Source organism: Carya illinoinensis, chromosome 15 (assembly GCF_018687715.1).
Source record: "Carya illinoinensis cultivar Pawnee chromosome 15, C.illinoinensisPawnee_v1, whole genome shotgun sequence".
Lineage (NCBI taxonomy): Eukaryota > Viridiplantae > Streptophyta > Magnoliopsida > Fagales > Juglandaceae > Carya > Carya illinoinensis.
In genome coordinates, this window is record NC_056766.1 from 26299933 (window position 1) to 26313130 (window position 13198).

The 13198-nt window shown below is 46.8% G+C and overlaps 1 protein-coding gene across 1 annotated transcript; it reads right to left on the bottom strand.

The window, feature by feature from the left end:
- Nucleotides 1-2829: 2829 nt before the first annotated feature.
- LOC122296762 lies at nt 2830-6519 on the bottom strand. Its single transcript, XM_043106556.1, has 3 exons — nt 5824-6519; nt 4858-5562; nt 2830-3402 (listed from the first exon to the last, which is right to left on the bottom strand). The coding sequence occupies exons 1-3, from the start codon at nt 6517-6519 to the stop codon at nt 2830-2832; spliced, it is 1974 nt and encodes a 657-aa protein (XP_042962490.1).
- Between the last annotated feature and the right edge of the window lie 6679 nt (nt 6520-13198).

Here is a 13198-nt window from a genome sequence, read left to right on the forward strand (position 1 = left end):
GGTGATTCTTATATTCTCGTTTTCTCTCTAGCAACAAGCTTGTGCTCTAGGGATGGATATGGTGGCATGTAGTGTCACGCATGGGCTTGTTAATGGGGGACAATCGTTCATGCAAAGGGCTTTCTCACGTTGTTGAGCCCTCCGGTGCTCTAGTCGACCCCATGGTGGTTGGGCCTATTCGTTAGGGTGCTTCCTTTGCAACATGCTTTTGCACGGCAGATGGTGTTATGGCACCCAGTGCTACGCACATTGTTGCTCTTGGTGGTATTCAGATGATGTTGGCCTTGTTCCATGGGTTGAACTTGGATGCCATTTTTCATTGCACATCTGGTTAACCTCATGGAGGTTAGGCCTGTGTGTTTGTTTGCTTCCTATTTGGTGCACCTGTGCACGGCGAATGGTGTTATGGCACCCAGTGCTATGTTCGCTTCATTGAGGGGGCTTCTGGACCTTGATGTTCTTGTTTCCATGGGATTGAACCTTGCTGGCTTGGCTTCCCTACCCGGGGTTGAGGCCTCAACAATATATCAATTTACTTTCTCTATTCTTATTTTCCATGCCTAGCGGGGCAGGCTCAACACCACACAATTCTTCCATATGCTCAGCTAGCCTGTGCTTGATCATCGAACCGTTAGACGTTCTCCTCCTCATATAAAGGCCCTTATGAATCGCATGTTGGCGTATTGAAGGGTTCCTGTGTCGCATACCTACATGGATGGACTTAGTTCCTCTCGTTGACCCTTTTCCGTGCCGGTGCTCGTCTTTGGGTGCTGGCTGGACTTTGAAGTTGTCCACGTGTTACCATGCATGCCTTCGAGTTTACATTGGTTGTCATGGACCATGTGGGCATTCTCGTGCTCTTGGATGCAGAACATTGTGTTGGTGTGGGGGTCTTCGGCCTCTTTATCCCAAATCAAGTGTTCTTGTTTGACACAAACGATTGTCGTGCTCACGTCTAGACCTAATACGTGCAACAAACCGTGACTTCTAGAAGGGATGCATTTATTAGATAAAAGGTTGACGCAGGCTTTGCCCGTTGCTCTAATGATTCATGATAACTCGACGGATCGCACGGCCATCGTGCTGGCGATGCATCATTCAAATTTCTGCCCTATCAACTTTCGATTGTAGGATAGAAGCCTACAATGATGGTGACAGGTAATGGAGAAATAGGGTTCGATTCCGGAGAGGGAGCCTAAGAAACGGCTACCACATCCTAGGAAGGCAGCAGGCGCTCAAATTACCCAATCCTGACACGGGGAGGTAGTGACAATAAATAACAATATTGGGCTCTTACGAGTCTTGTAATTGGAATGAGTACAATTGTAACGAGGATCCATTCGAGGGCAAGTCTGGTGCCCGCAGCCGTGGTAATTCCAGCTCCAATTGCATATATTTAAGTTGTTGCAGTTAAAAAGCTCATAGTTAGATATTAGGTTGCGGGCCACACGCGCTGATGCCCTTAGATGTTCTGGGCCGCACTCATGCTACACTGATGTATTCAACGAGTTTATAGCCTTGGCCGACAGGCCCGGGTAATCTTTGAAGTTTCATCGTGATGGGGATAGATCATTGCAATTGTTGGTCTTCAACGAAGAATTCCAAGTAAGTGCGAGTCATCAGCTCGCGTTGACTACGTCCCTGCCCTTTGTACACACCGCCTGTCACTCCTACTGATTGAATGGTCCGGTGAAGTGATGAGATTTGGTGAATGTGGATGATTTGTGTTGTGGTTGTGAATTGGAATCTTGATGGAATGAATATGGTGTATGGGATGATGATGGTCAAATGGTGAGATCTCACTATGGGGTTGGCGCCACTGGATGATAATTAGATCTAGGGTTTATGGTAGGCACCCCTTGGATGGTATTTTGGTAAATATGGAAGTGAGGCTAGGGTTTAAGGTTTCTTAAAATGTAGGAAATCCTTATGGAGGCTAGGGCTTTGTGTAGGAAATAAGGAGGCACTAGATCTAGGGTTTTATGATGAAAGGAATTAGATCTACGATAATGGAAGGTTGTATGGAGGCTAATAGAGTGTTTGGATGGTAGGAAAGTGAAGGAAAAGTGGAGGGAAGAGGCCAACAAAGCTAGATCTTCTTGGAAAAGTAGATCTAGTGTGTTGGAATGGTGAATCTAACAAGGGAATGGATGGAGGCGTGTTGTATAATGGAAATTGCAATAAGAATAAGGCAAACAACAAATAAATAATAAGAATGCAACTCAATAATAGAAAAAAGAAACAAACTTGCTCATAAGATTGATAATTGAAACAACACACGTCCACAAACGTCAAGGTGTTGAATCTCTGTTTGGGATTTACACGGGTTGCACCTAAATAGCCCAAGTGCCATGTACTAAAGGAGATCTCAAGAACAAATCAACCGTCCACAAAGGAATTTGCCAAAAGATGATAAAAATGGAGCTAGGGTGGCTTTTTTATAGTCTTACAATGTGGAGACTCCTAATAATACTAGAATAAGGAAATAACTCCTAATAGTATTAGAATAAGGAAATAAGGAAATAACGTAAAATAATTAAATAATAAAATAATTTTGGCCATGGGGACCCACAACTTGCCTTGGTGCTAGCTCGTGCTGAAGATGGTAGCTAGCTAGTCTTGGTCAAGCTGCATGGTTGGTGCCATGGGCACTGGCTGGCTGAGCTGGTTAGGCCGCATGGCTGATGGGCAGCACACATGGCCTATGTGCTGGTCAAGCTACTGAGCATGATGGTTGACCAGGTGGGTCTGCCTGGTGGGCGTGTTGGCCAAGCAGGTGGTCTGCTCATGCACCAGGCCTGGCATGGCCTGCGCGCTGGGTAGGCCCAGCTAGCTTGCCTGTGCACGCTGTGTAGCGTGCTGTGCTGCACGTTGTGCGACACGTGGGGTAGGCCAATAGCCTCGCTGGCATGCTGGCTGGCTGCAGCATGAGCATGCCGGTGGCTCGTCAGTGGTGCGGACTAGGCATGTCAGTGGGCGTGTCGAGGCTTGGCCCGGGGCCACTTTCCTGAAGGGCCTGACATTCCCCCTCCCTTCAAGCACATCCTTACCCTCAAGGATAAATTGAGGAAACCTCGACACCATATCCTCATAGTCTTCCCAAGTAGCTTCTGCTCTCGGCACACCACCCCATTGGATTAATACTTGCCACACTTTCCTCCTCTTTCTTCCTCGTGTGATCACTCTATAGTCGAGTGCCTCTTTTGGTTGCAAAAGCATCCTCCCCTCTTCATCAAACCTCAGCAACTCCTCCATAATGAGCTTCGAGTCACCCACTCTCTTCTTCAACATGGTTACATGAAAAACCGGATGTAGTTTTGATGTTGGAGGAAGTTCTAACCTATATGCCACATCTCCTAACCTCTCAATCACCTTGAAAGGCCCATAATCCTTCTTGGACAGCTTCAAATTAAGCTTATTCCTCAATGTCATTTGTCCATATGGTTATAACTTTAAGTACACATAATTCCCTACCTCGAAGGCAACTACACGCCTTCCTTTATCATAATACTTTTTCATTCTATCTTGAGCTCCTTTTTAACTTTTACTAGGATCTCATCCCTAATTATCAATTTCCTCTCCACCTCATCATATTCTTGACCGTGCCTCTCTCATAATTCACCAATATAGGTGGTGGTCTTCCATACACTACCTCAAAAGGTCTTCTTTGGATGGAAGTATGGAATGTCGTGTTATACCAATATTCGGCCCATGACAAGTAATCTCCCCACCTCCTTTGTTCTTCATGGCAAAAACATCTCAAATATTGCTCATGTGTTCTATGCACCACTTCGCTTTGCCCATTGGTTTAGGGATGGTAAGATGAACTTGCCTTCAACTTGCTCCCTTGGAGCTCAAAGAGTTCCTTCCAAAAGGTGCTCATAAACACCCTATCTCAATCGGTCTCACCATGGAGCTTCACAACATTATCCACAAAAGCTTTGGCCACACTCTTGTGTCACAGACTTAGAATTTCTTCACACGTCCCGTGCGGCCTTAGGAGGTTTTGTCTCCACAAAGCTCCTAAGCAAGCCTTCTAAACGACTCAAGACAATAGGAGAACAAAACTAGAGAGAGAAGATAGAGAGAGAAGCTCTAGAGAACTTGTTTGCTCTTATTGCTTGGTGATTTACACAAATGAGACCCCCTCTATTAGTAGGGACTCTTGGTACAAAGAATGGTTAGGATTGTGACACTTGTCACCAATCCAAGGGTAAAGAACTTTCTAGATCACTACTCTAAAATTGTCTATAAGGCTCTTCCCTAAGAGGTTCTACACCATTCTAGAATACTCCACACAATTCTACAACATTCTACAAGATTCAAGAGTAATCTACAAAAGACTAGGAGACTCTAGAAGGTTATGGATTTCTCTAGAAAAATCTAGGTGGTGACATTCAGCCCCACCTAGCTTCACGACGTCCTCGACGTGGTATCTTCATGGAACCTTTGGATTTGATCTTCAAATTGCCGAAATGACTCCTTTGGTTCCCAAGTTGTCTCACTTTTGGGCAATCCCTTCCACTTGATCAAGTATTCTTGGCGTGGCTTATGACTCTTTCGCCTGATGACACAGTCTGCCAAGATTTCTTCTACTTCTTTGTCGAAAGTGGTAGTTATGCCCAATGGTGCGCGCTTAGACTCTCCTCGTATTGGCTCCTCTTCATCACCATGGTAAGGCTTCAAACAGCTAACATGGAAGACTGGATGAAGCTTGAACTTGGAGGGTAAGTCTAGCTTGTAGGAGACCTTCCCTATTTTCTTGATGATTGGGAATGGTCCCTCATAACGTCGTACAAGCCCCTTGTGTAGCTTTCTTGTGAACTTGTATTGGCTCGACAAGATCTTTACTAACACCAAGTCGCCTATACGATATTCCGCGTGCTTCCTTTTCTGATCAGCCCACTTCTTCATCTTCTTGATTGCTTTGTCTAAGTAGGAGCAGGCCACATCTAATTGTTCGTTCCAAGACTTAGCAACCTTGAAGGCTATTGGACAATTCCCCGCATAGCTTGTCTCCAATGACTGGGGAATAAGTAGTTGTTGCCCCATTACAATCTCAAATGAGCTTTTATTTGTGGAATCACTCCTTTGTAAATTATAGGAGAATTGAGCTACATCCAATAACTTGGCCCAATCGGATTGGTTGGCACTTACAAAGTGCCTCAAGTACAACTCCAACAAGGCATTCACCCTCTCAGTTTGCCCATCTGACTGTGGGTGAAAGGTGGTAGAGAAATGTAGGGCGGACCCCATAAGCTTGAATAGTCCCGACCAGAACTTTCCTGTGAAGCGAGGGTCCTGATCACTAATGATGCTTTGTGGTAAGCCCCAATACTTCATCACATGCTTGAAGAATAATTTTGCAGTTTCTTCAGCTGAGCAATCCTTAGGGGTCACTATGAAGGTGTCATATTTAGAGAATCGGTCTACCACCACAATGATAGTACGGCACCCTTCGGATTTAGGTAGAGCCACTATAAAATCCATGCTAACACTTTCCCATGGATGAGAAGGAATAGGTAGTGGTTCTAGTAATCCTGCAGGACTTTGATTCTCTACCTTATCTTGTTGACACACAAGACAAGTTTTCACGTAGAGTTCCACCTCATCTCTCAATTGAGGCCAATAGTAGGAAGCTTCCAGCAAAGCTCGAGTACGTCGTTGGCCCAGATGTCCAGCCCACAAGGAATCATGGCACTCCTTGATAAGGTTCCTCCGTAGGTTTCTCCACTTTGGAACATAGATTCGCCGCCTTATGGTGTAGAGAAGACCATCCTCTACCCAGAATCTTTTAGTTTTCCCCTCTTTAGCCATGTTTACCAAGTTCTTAGCTAAGAGATCATGCTCCATGCCTTCACGGATTATATCAAGTAGCTCCCCTTGAGCTTGAGTGATAGCAGAAAGTTCACCCTTCCTACTTAGTGCATCAGCAATAAGGTTAGCTTTCCCGAGTTTGTACTCCAAGACAAAGTCAAATTCTGCCAAGAAGTCTTGCCACCTAGCTTGCTTTGGGCTTAGTTTCTTCTGACTTTGGAAGTAACTAGTGGCAATATTATCTATCCTGACCACAAAATGGGAGCCAAGCAAATAGTGTCGCCAAACTCTGAGGCAGTAAATGATGGTCGTCATCTCCTTCTCTTGCACGGTGTATCTCCTTTCACTCTCATTGAGTTTGCGACTCTCATATGCAATGGGATGTCCTTCTTGCATGAGAACTCCCCCTATGGCAAAATCTGATGCATCTGATTGTACCTCAAAAGGCTTGGTACAATCTGGTAGGGCCAAGACGGGTTCCTCTGTGACTGTTGTCTTCAGATCATCAAAGGCTTCCTGACACCTTGATGACCACTCCCATGTCTTGTTTTTCTTGAGCAAGTCGGTGAGGGGGGATGCTCTTGTAGAGTATCCCTTTATAAACCTTCTATAGTAGTTGACAAGCCCAAGGAAAGATCGAAACTCGGTAACCTTAGTGGGAGGATCCCACTTCTTGATGGCTTCAACTTTCCCCTCTTCCATGCTGAGTTTTCCACCTTGAATTTTATAGCCAAGGAAATGGACTTCGGTTAGTGCAAATGAACACTTCTCCTTCTTGACATAGAGTTAGTTTTCCCTTAAGACACGGAAAACAACTCTTAGATGTTCCACATGTTCTTCAAGGGTAGAACTATAGATGACGATATCATCTAGATAGACTACTACAAATTGATCAAGATAGGGATGGAAGATCTTGTTCATGAGTGTGCAGAAGGTGGCTGGAACATTTATGAGGCCAAAGGGCATCACTAAGAACTCGTATGCGCCATAGCGAGTTACACAAGTTGTCTTCGGTTCATCTCCTTCCGCAATCCTTACTTGATAATACCCTGATCTTAGATCAAGTTTAGAGAAGTACTTCACATGGCCCAATTGATCAAACAAATTAGCAATCAAAGGAATGGAGTATTTGTTTTTTATGGTTACCTTATTTAGAGCCCGATAGTCGATGCACAGCCGTAAAGACCAATCATGTTTCTTTTGGAATAACACGGGTGCCCCATATGGTGCCTTGGAGGGTTGGATGAATCCAGCATCAAGTAGCTCCTTAAGTTGCCTCCTTAGTTCTTCAAGCTCTGGAGGTGACATACAATAAGGTGCTTTGGCGGGTGGTTTGGCGTCAGGTTCCAACTCGATCTGATGGTCCACCTCTCTCCTAAGTGGGAGTTGCTTGGGCAACTCTGGAGGCATGACATCCTCATAGTCCCTAAGGACTTTTTGGATCTCCCTAGGTGGAGGGGAGGAAATCTTCACTTCATCTTCCTCCATAGAAGCCAAGTAAGACACCTCACCCTTCTTCCATCCTTTCTTGAATTGCATGGTGGATAGAAGCTGGGTGGTGTTGGGCTTGGACACGGTGGGTATCATGCATGGACCGCCTTCTAAGATGCACACCGAGTTATAATGGAGAAGAGACACTACATTGAACTGTCTCAAGAATTCCATCCCCAACACGATGTTGAAGTCATCCATAGGAGCGACTAAGAAATCCACCATACCTTTCCAAGTGCCAAGTTGTAGCTCCACCCCGTGAGCTATACCATCAAGAGGTTTGGCCTTGGAATTCACGGTCTTCAGCCATCCTTGACCCTTCTTGAGAGGAATCCCTAGCCGTGGGGCCTCTTCCTTCTTAATGAAGTTGTGAGAAGCTCCTGAGTTGACCATGACATGACTCTTCTTCCCATTGACGAGTACCTCTACAAACATCAAAGATCCATCCTTAGTGGTTGGCTTCGTGCTTGCCTTGAGGGAGTTGAAAAGTTGTAGACACCCCAAGTGCGACTTTTCTTGAACTTCCTTCTCTTCCAAAATGGCATTGAGGGCCTTCCTCTTAGGACAATCTCTAACCCAATGTGGTCCGTCACAAAGGAAGCAAGCATCCTTTGGCTTCGTCTTTAGAGTGATCTTTCTTGCCCTCCTTGAATGTTGAAGGCTTGTTTCCTCGGTCTTTGTATTGTGGGGGCTTGAACCCCTTTGCTCCCCCACCCTTACTGTGATTATCCTTTGAAGACTTGGGCTTTGAAGAGTTGTTACTCTTATGATACTCAATTCTTCTAAGGTTTCTGCCACTGTCAGGGCGGTGGAGATGTCGTTGACCCCACGACGCTTGAGTTCTTGAGCCACCCAAGACTTGAGACCATCGATGAAGTTGAAGACGAGATCTTCTTCACTCATGTTTGTGATTTGAAGCATGAGGGCAGAAAATTCCTCAACATAGTTGCGGATAGAAGTGGTGTGCTTCAACTCCTTCATTCTCTTACGTGCATTAATAGCCACATTCTCAGGATAGAATTGCCTTTTGAGTTTAAGCTTGAACTCTTCCCATGAGTCAATGGAGCAAGTACCCTTCTCTATCTCACTATGCTTACAACGCCACCAAGTACCAGCAAGATTAGTAAGGTAGAGAGAGGCAGTACGTACCTCGACATGCTCATCTTGCATGTTCAAAGCTTCAAAGTAGCGCTCCATGTGCCACATGTAGTTGTCTAGTTCTTTGGCATCCCGCTTGCCATCGAACTCTTTTGGTTTGTGGGTGTCCACCCTTGGTGTCGCCATCATTCCAGCTCCGATGGCGCCCCCATTGGCCACTGCCCGCTTGCACATGGCCCAATCCTCCTTGGTCTCCTCCAGACCAACTCGGTATTTCTCCATTTGCTCTTGGAGTTTTGTTAGTTCCCTCAAGACCCGGTCTTGGAAAGTAACATTCTCAACCTACTGTGCCTCGATAGTGGGGTTACGGACGCTCAGAATGGACTCCTTGAGCGATTTGGATTGTCCCTCCAATCCTAGCTCCTCCAAGCCTTGCTCCACGATGTCAAGTCAGTCCTTGACATCTGCTACCGCCACCTCCATCCTCGTCACAGTGTTGTCAAGGGTGCTCACCTCCCTGTGAGACTGATCCCATTCCTCAATCTTGGCCAATATCTTGGCCATGGCCTTCTCGATGCCATCGAGACGAGACTCCATGGACGAGGTTGAATCCTTCGACCTCTTGCTCTTTCGTGTCTTCTGGTGCTCCATTGTGATCTCACTTGGATCCGCCATCCTAACCTGGCGGCTCTGATACCAACTGTCACGGACTTAGAATTTCTTCACACGTCCCGTGCGGCCTTACGAGGTTTTGTCTCCACAAATCTCCTAAGTAAGCCTTCTAAATGACCCAAGACAATAGAGAACAAAACTAGAGAGAGAAGCTCTAGAGCACTTGTTTGCTCTTATTGCTTGGTGATTTACACAAATGAGACCCCCTCTATTTATAGGGACTCTTGGTACAAAAAATGTTTAGGATTGTGACACTTATCACCAATCCAAGGGTAAAGAACTTTCTAGATCACTACTTTAGAATTGTCTATAAGGCCCTTCCCTAAGAAGTTCTACACCATTCTAGAATACTCCACACAATTCTACAACATTCTACAAGATTCAAGAGTAATCTACAAAGGACTAGGAGACTCTAGAAGGTTATGGATTTCTCTAGAAAAATCTAGGTGGTGACACTTGACCATGTAAGGGTGAGTAAGTGGAATAAAGTGATCATATTTGCTGAGGCGGTCCACTACCACAAATATCACCTCAAATCCACCACTAATGGATAGCCCCTCCACAAAATCCATCGACAAATCCTCCTAAGTCAAGTTTAGAATTGGCAATGGATGCAAGAGCTCAGATGTCGGTCTTATCTCATACTTGTTCTTTTGCCATACATCACACTCGGCTACTAAAGTTTTCACCGCCCATTTGAGCCCTTCCCAATAAAAGTAGTGCTTCACCCTTATGTATGTCCTCAACCAACCCAAGTGTCCCCCTGCCTTACTATTGTGAAAGTGATCTAGGATCTCTTTTCTCAAATTAGGAACCTTCGGCATATACACATTCTCTTTGTAGTAGATAAGGCCGTCTCTTACCTTGAAGTTCACACGGGGTAAGCCAACAAACTCGCGGGCATGCTGAGGCATGCTAGCCGTGTTGTTGGTTGGCTGCGGCATGAGCATGCAATGGCATGGCCCATGACATGCCGATGGCTCGTTAGTGGTGCTGACTAGGCATGTCAATGGGCGTGTCTAAGCTTGGCCTGGGGCCACTTTCCTGGAGGGTCTGATAGGTTCGTTGTCGACAACGTCGCGAGAAGTCCACTGAACCTTATCATTTAGAGGAAGGGGAAGTAGTAACAAGCTTTCTGTAGGTGAACCTGCGAAAGGATCATTGTCGATACCTACATGGCAAAACGACTTGTGAACTTGTAATAACATTTTGGGTTGGGGTGTCATGCCCCCTCCCAAAAATGGTTGGGAGGGCACGTTGAAAGCTGCCCACCACTCCTTGCGTGTGGAACCTAGTACGAGAGGAACCGTTGATCCGCACAATTGGTCATCGTACTTGTTTGAGAAGCCAGTCGCGCGAAACTACCATGCGCTAGATTATGACTGAATGCCTCTCTAAGTCAAAATCTGGGCTAGAAGCAACACGTGCGCCCGTCGCCCGATTGCCAACCTGCAGTAGGAGCCTTAGGGCCCCCAGAGGCACGTGTCATTGGTGAAGCCCTCACTGCAGATGAGCCGTGCGGGCTACCTTGGAGTACAATTTTCACCGAGCAGCAGGTAGAATCCTTTGCAGACGACTTAAATATGCAACGGGTATTATAAGTGCAGAGTGGTCTTGCTACCACGATCCACTGAGATTCAACCCTGTGTCGCTTCGATCCGTCCCTCCCCCCAAACCACATCACTATTCCAAGATTTCCTAGGCGAGGTTACCGACGATAAGGACTTGACCAAACTCGGAGCATGGCATGCACACCACATGGGATGCACGTCGTTGCTGCCTTGGTGCCCCACGGCCCCCCCAATGAATGCAAGTCGTGTTCCACACATCGAATAGTGAGGTGCCCTGTGGGTGGCATGGCATGCCCACGGATGCACATCTCAACGAGGCTAGCTAGTTAAGGTGCTATGCCCATGCATGCACATCTCCTCGAGGTTGGTCAAGATCCCCCCCATGAACGGGCACCATGGCATGCCCACGCACGCACATGGCGTCGAGACTGGCTAAGTTCCCCCCACAAACGGTGGCCATGGCATTCCCACGCATGCACATGGCGTCGAGGCTGGTCAAGGTGCCCCCCACGAATGGGCACCATGGCATGCCCACACATGCACATCTCATCGAGGCATTCGTATTTCATGGTCAGATGTGAAATTCTTGGATTTATGAAGGACGAACAACTGCGAAAGCATTTGCCAAGGATGTTTTCATTAATCAAGAACGAAAGTTAGGGGCTCGAAGACGATTAGATACCTTCTTAGTCTCGACCATAAACGATGCCGACCAAGGATCGGCAGATATTGCTTTAAGGAATCCGCCGGCACCTTATGAGAAATCAAAACTTTGGGTTCCGGGGGGAGTATGGTCGCAAGGCTGAAACTTAAAGAATTGACGGAAGGGCACCACCAGGAGTGGAGCCTGCGGCTTAATTTGACTCGACAAGGGGAAACTTACCAGGTCCAGACATTGTAAGGATTGATAGACTGAGAGCTCTTTCTTGATTTTATGGGTGGTGGTGCATGGTCGTTCTTAGTTGGTGGAGCGATTTGTCTAGTTAATTCTGTTAATGAACGAGACCTCAGCCCGCTAACTAGCTATACGGAGGTGACCTTCCGCGTCCAACTTCTTAGAGGGACTACTTAGGCCAAGGAAGTTTGAGGCAATAACAGGTCTGTGATGCCCTTATATGTTCTGGGCCGCATGCGCGCTACATTGATGTATTCAACGAGTTTATAGCCTTGGCCGACAGGCCCAAGTAATCTTTCAAATTTCATCGTGGTGGGGATAGATCATTGCAATTGTTGGTTGACTACGTCCCTACCCTTTGTACACACCGCCTGTCGCTCTTACCAATTGAATGGTCTGGTGAAGTGATCGGATCACAGTGATGTGGTCAGTTCTGTTAGAACCCCACGTCAAGGTGCCTCTAGAGATGCCGCACATGCCCTAGTCATGGTGGGGACAAGCACCTTGGCTAGCCCACAAGCATGCCTAGGCTCGTGGGGTGACACGCACGAGGCGCCCATCATACATGCATGCCTTGGCCCGCACGTTAGCACACACAGGGTGCTCAAAATGTGGGCTAGTGAGGGCCTACCTACGCGCACAGCCATGCGTCACATAGGCCATGCACATGGCCAACCAGCATGCACAACCATGCCACAAGCCAAGCCATGCACACGACCAGTCAGCAGCACAGCCATGTTGCAGGCCAGGCCATGCAAGCAACCAGCTAGCACGCCCAGCAAACAGCACAGCCCACGTCCCGCCACGCAAGCCATGCACGAAGCCTTGCCACAGGCCAACAACCATGTGGACCATGCCAGCATGCACAAGCCCATGCGCATGTCTAGCTAGGTTAGCGGACCTACATGACCAGCTCGCACGCCCAGACCGAGCCAGGCACCTACACTATCAGCATGCATGCCTAGACCAAGCCAGGCAGCTGCACGACCAACCTACCTGCCCAGACCAAGCCTGGTGTGTGCCCACGCACAGGCCCCTGCGCAACACCAGCCAAACCACCAAGCAGCCATGACCAGACCATGCAGCATCACCCCACCAACTTTAGAACCAACTAAAGCTACACGGACCCAGCCATCTCAAGGGCCACATGGAGCTCATCCAAACCATTGAATGCTATCTAGGGTTTATTATTTATATTATACTTAAACTTTGTAGAAGGGACTTTTGCCATTTGGACCATTAGGCCATTGAATGTTCTTGAGGACTACGGTGCAAAGCACTTGGGCTCTATGGGTGCAATCCGTGAATACCCTTGAGAGAACTCTTCTTGCAATTCATGAATAGAAGAGATTCACTTCTATCCAATCCGTGTGGTATTGATTTATCTTGTGTTATTTGTGATTTCCATTTCCGTTTCATACAAGCTATTATTCATCATTTTCTACATTGCATTGCATTTTTCATCATCTTCTAGCTTTATCCACCGCTTCCTCCATTGTTACAAGCTTCTAGAAAGCTTTCCACTTCCCGAAGAACAGCCCATAAACACTACCCTATACATGGCTAGCTTCAACCATCTTCAAACCCTTTCCATTTTTGAGCTGGACAAACCACATAAACCCAGCCGTCCCTTTTGTTTCCCATTCCATCAACC

Bases quoted from the DNA above. Each gene is read 5' to 3' on its own strand.
- LOC122296762 (XM_043106556.1), bottom strand. From the start codon at position 6,519: ATGGAAGAGGGGAAAGTTGAAGCCATCAAGAAGTGGGATCCTCCCACT. The intron at 5,563-5,823 runs GTAAACATGGCT...CAACAAGATAAG, and splicing joins ATCTCTTAGCTAAGAACTTG to GTAGAGAATCAAAGTCCTGC. The intron at 3,403-4,857 runs GTGTTAGTAAAG...CTTAATTTGAAG, and splicing joins AATATCGTATAGGCGACTTG to CTGTCCAAGAAGGATTATGG.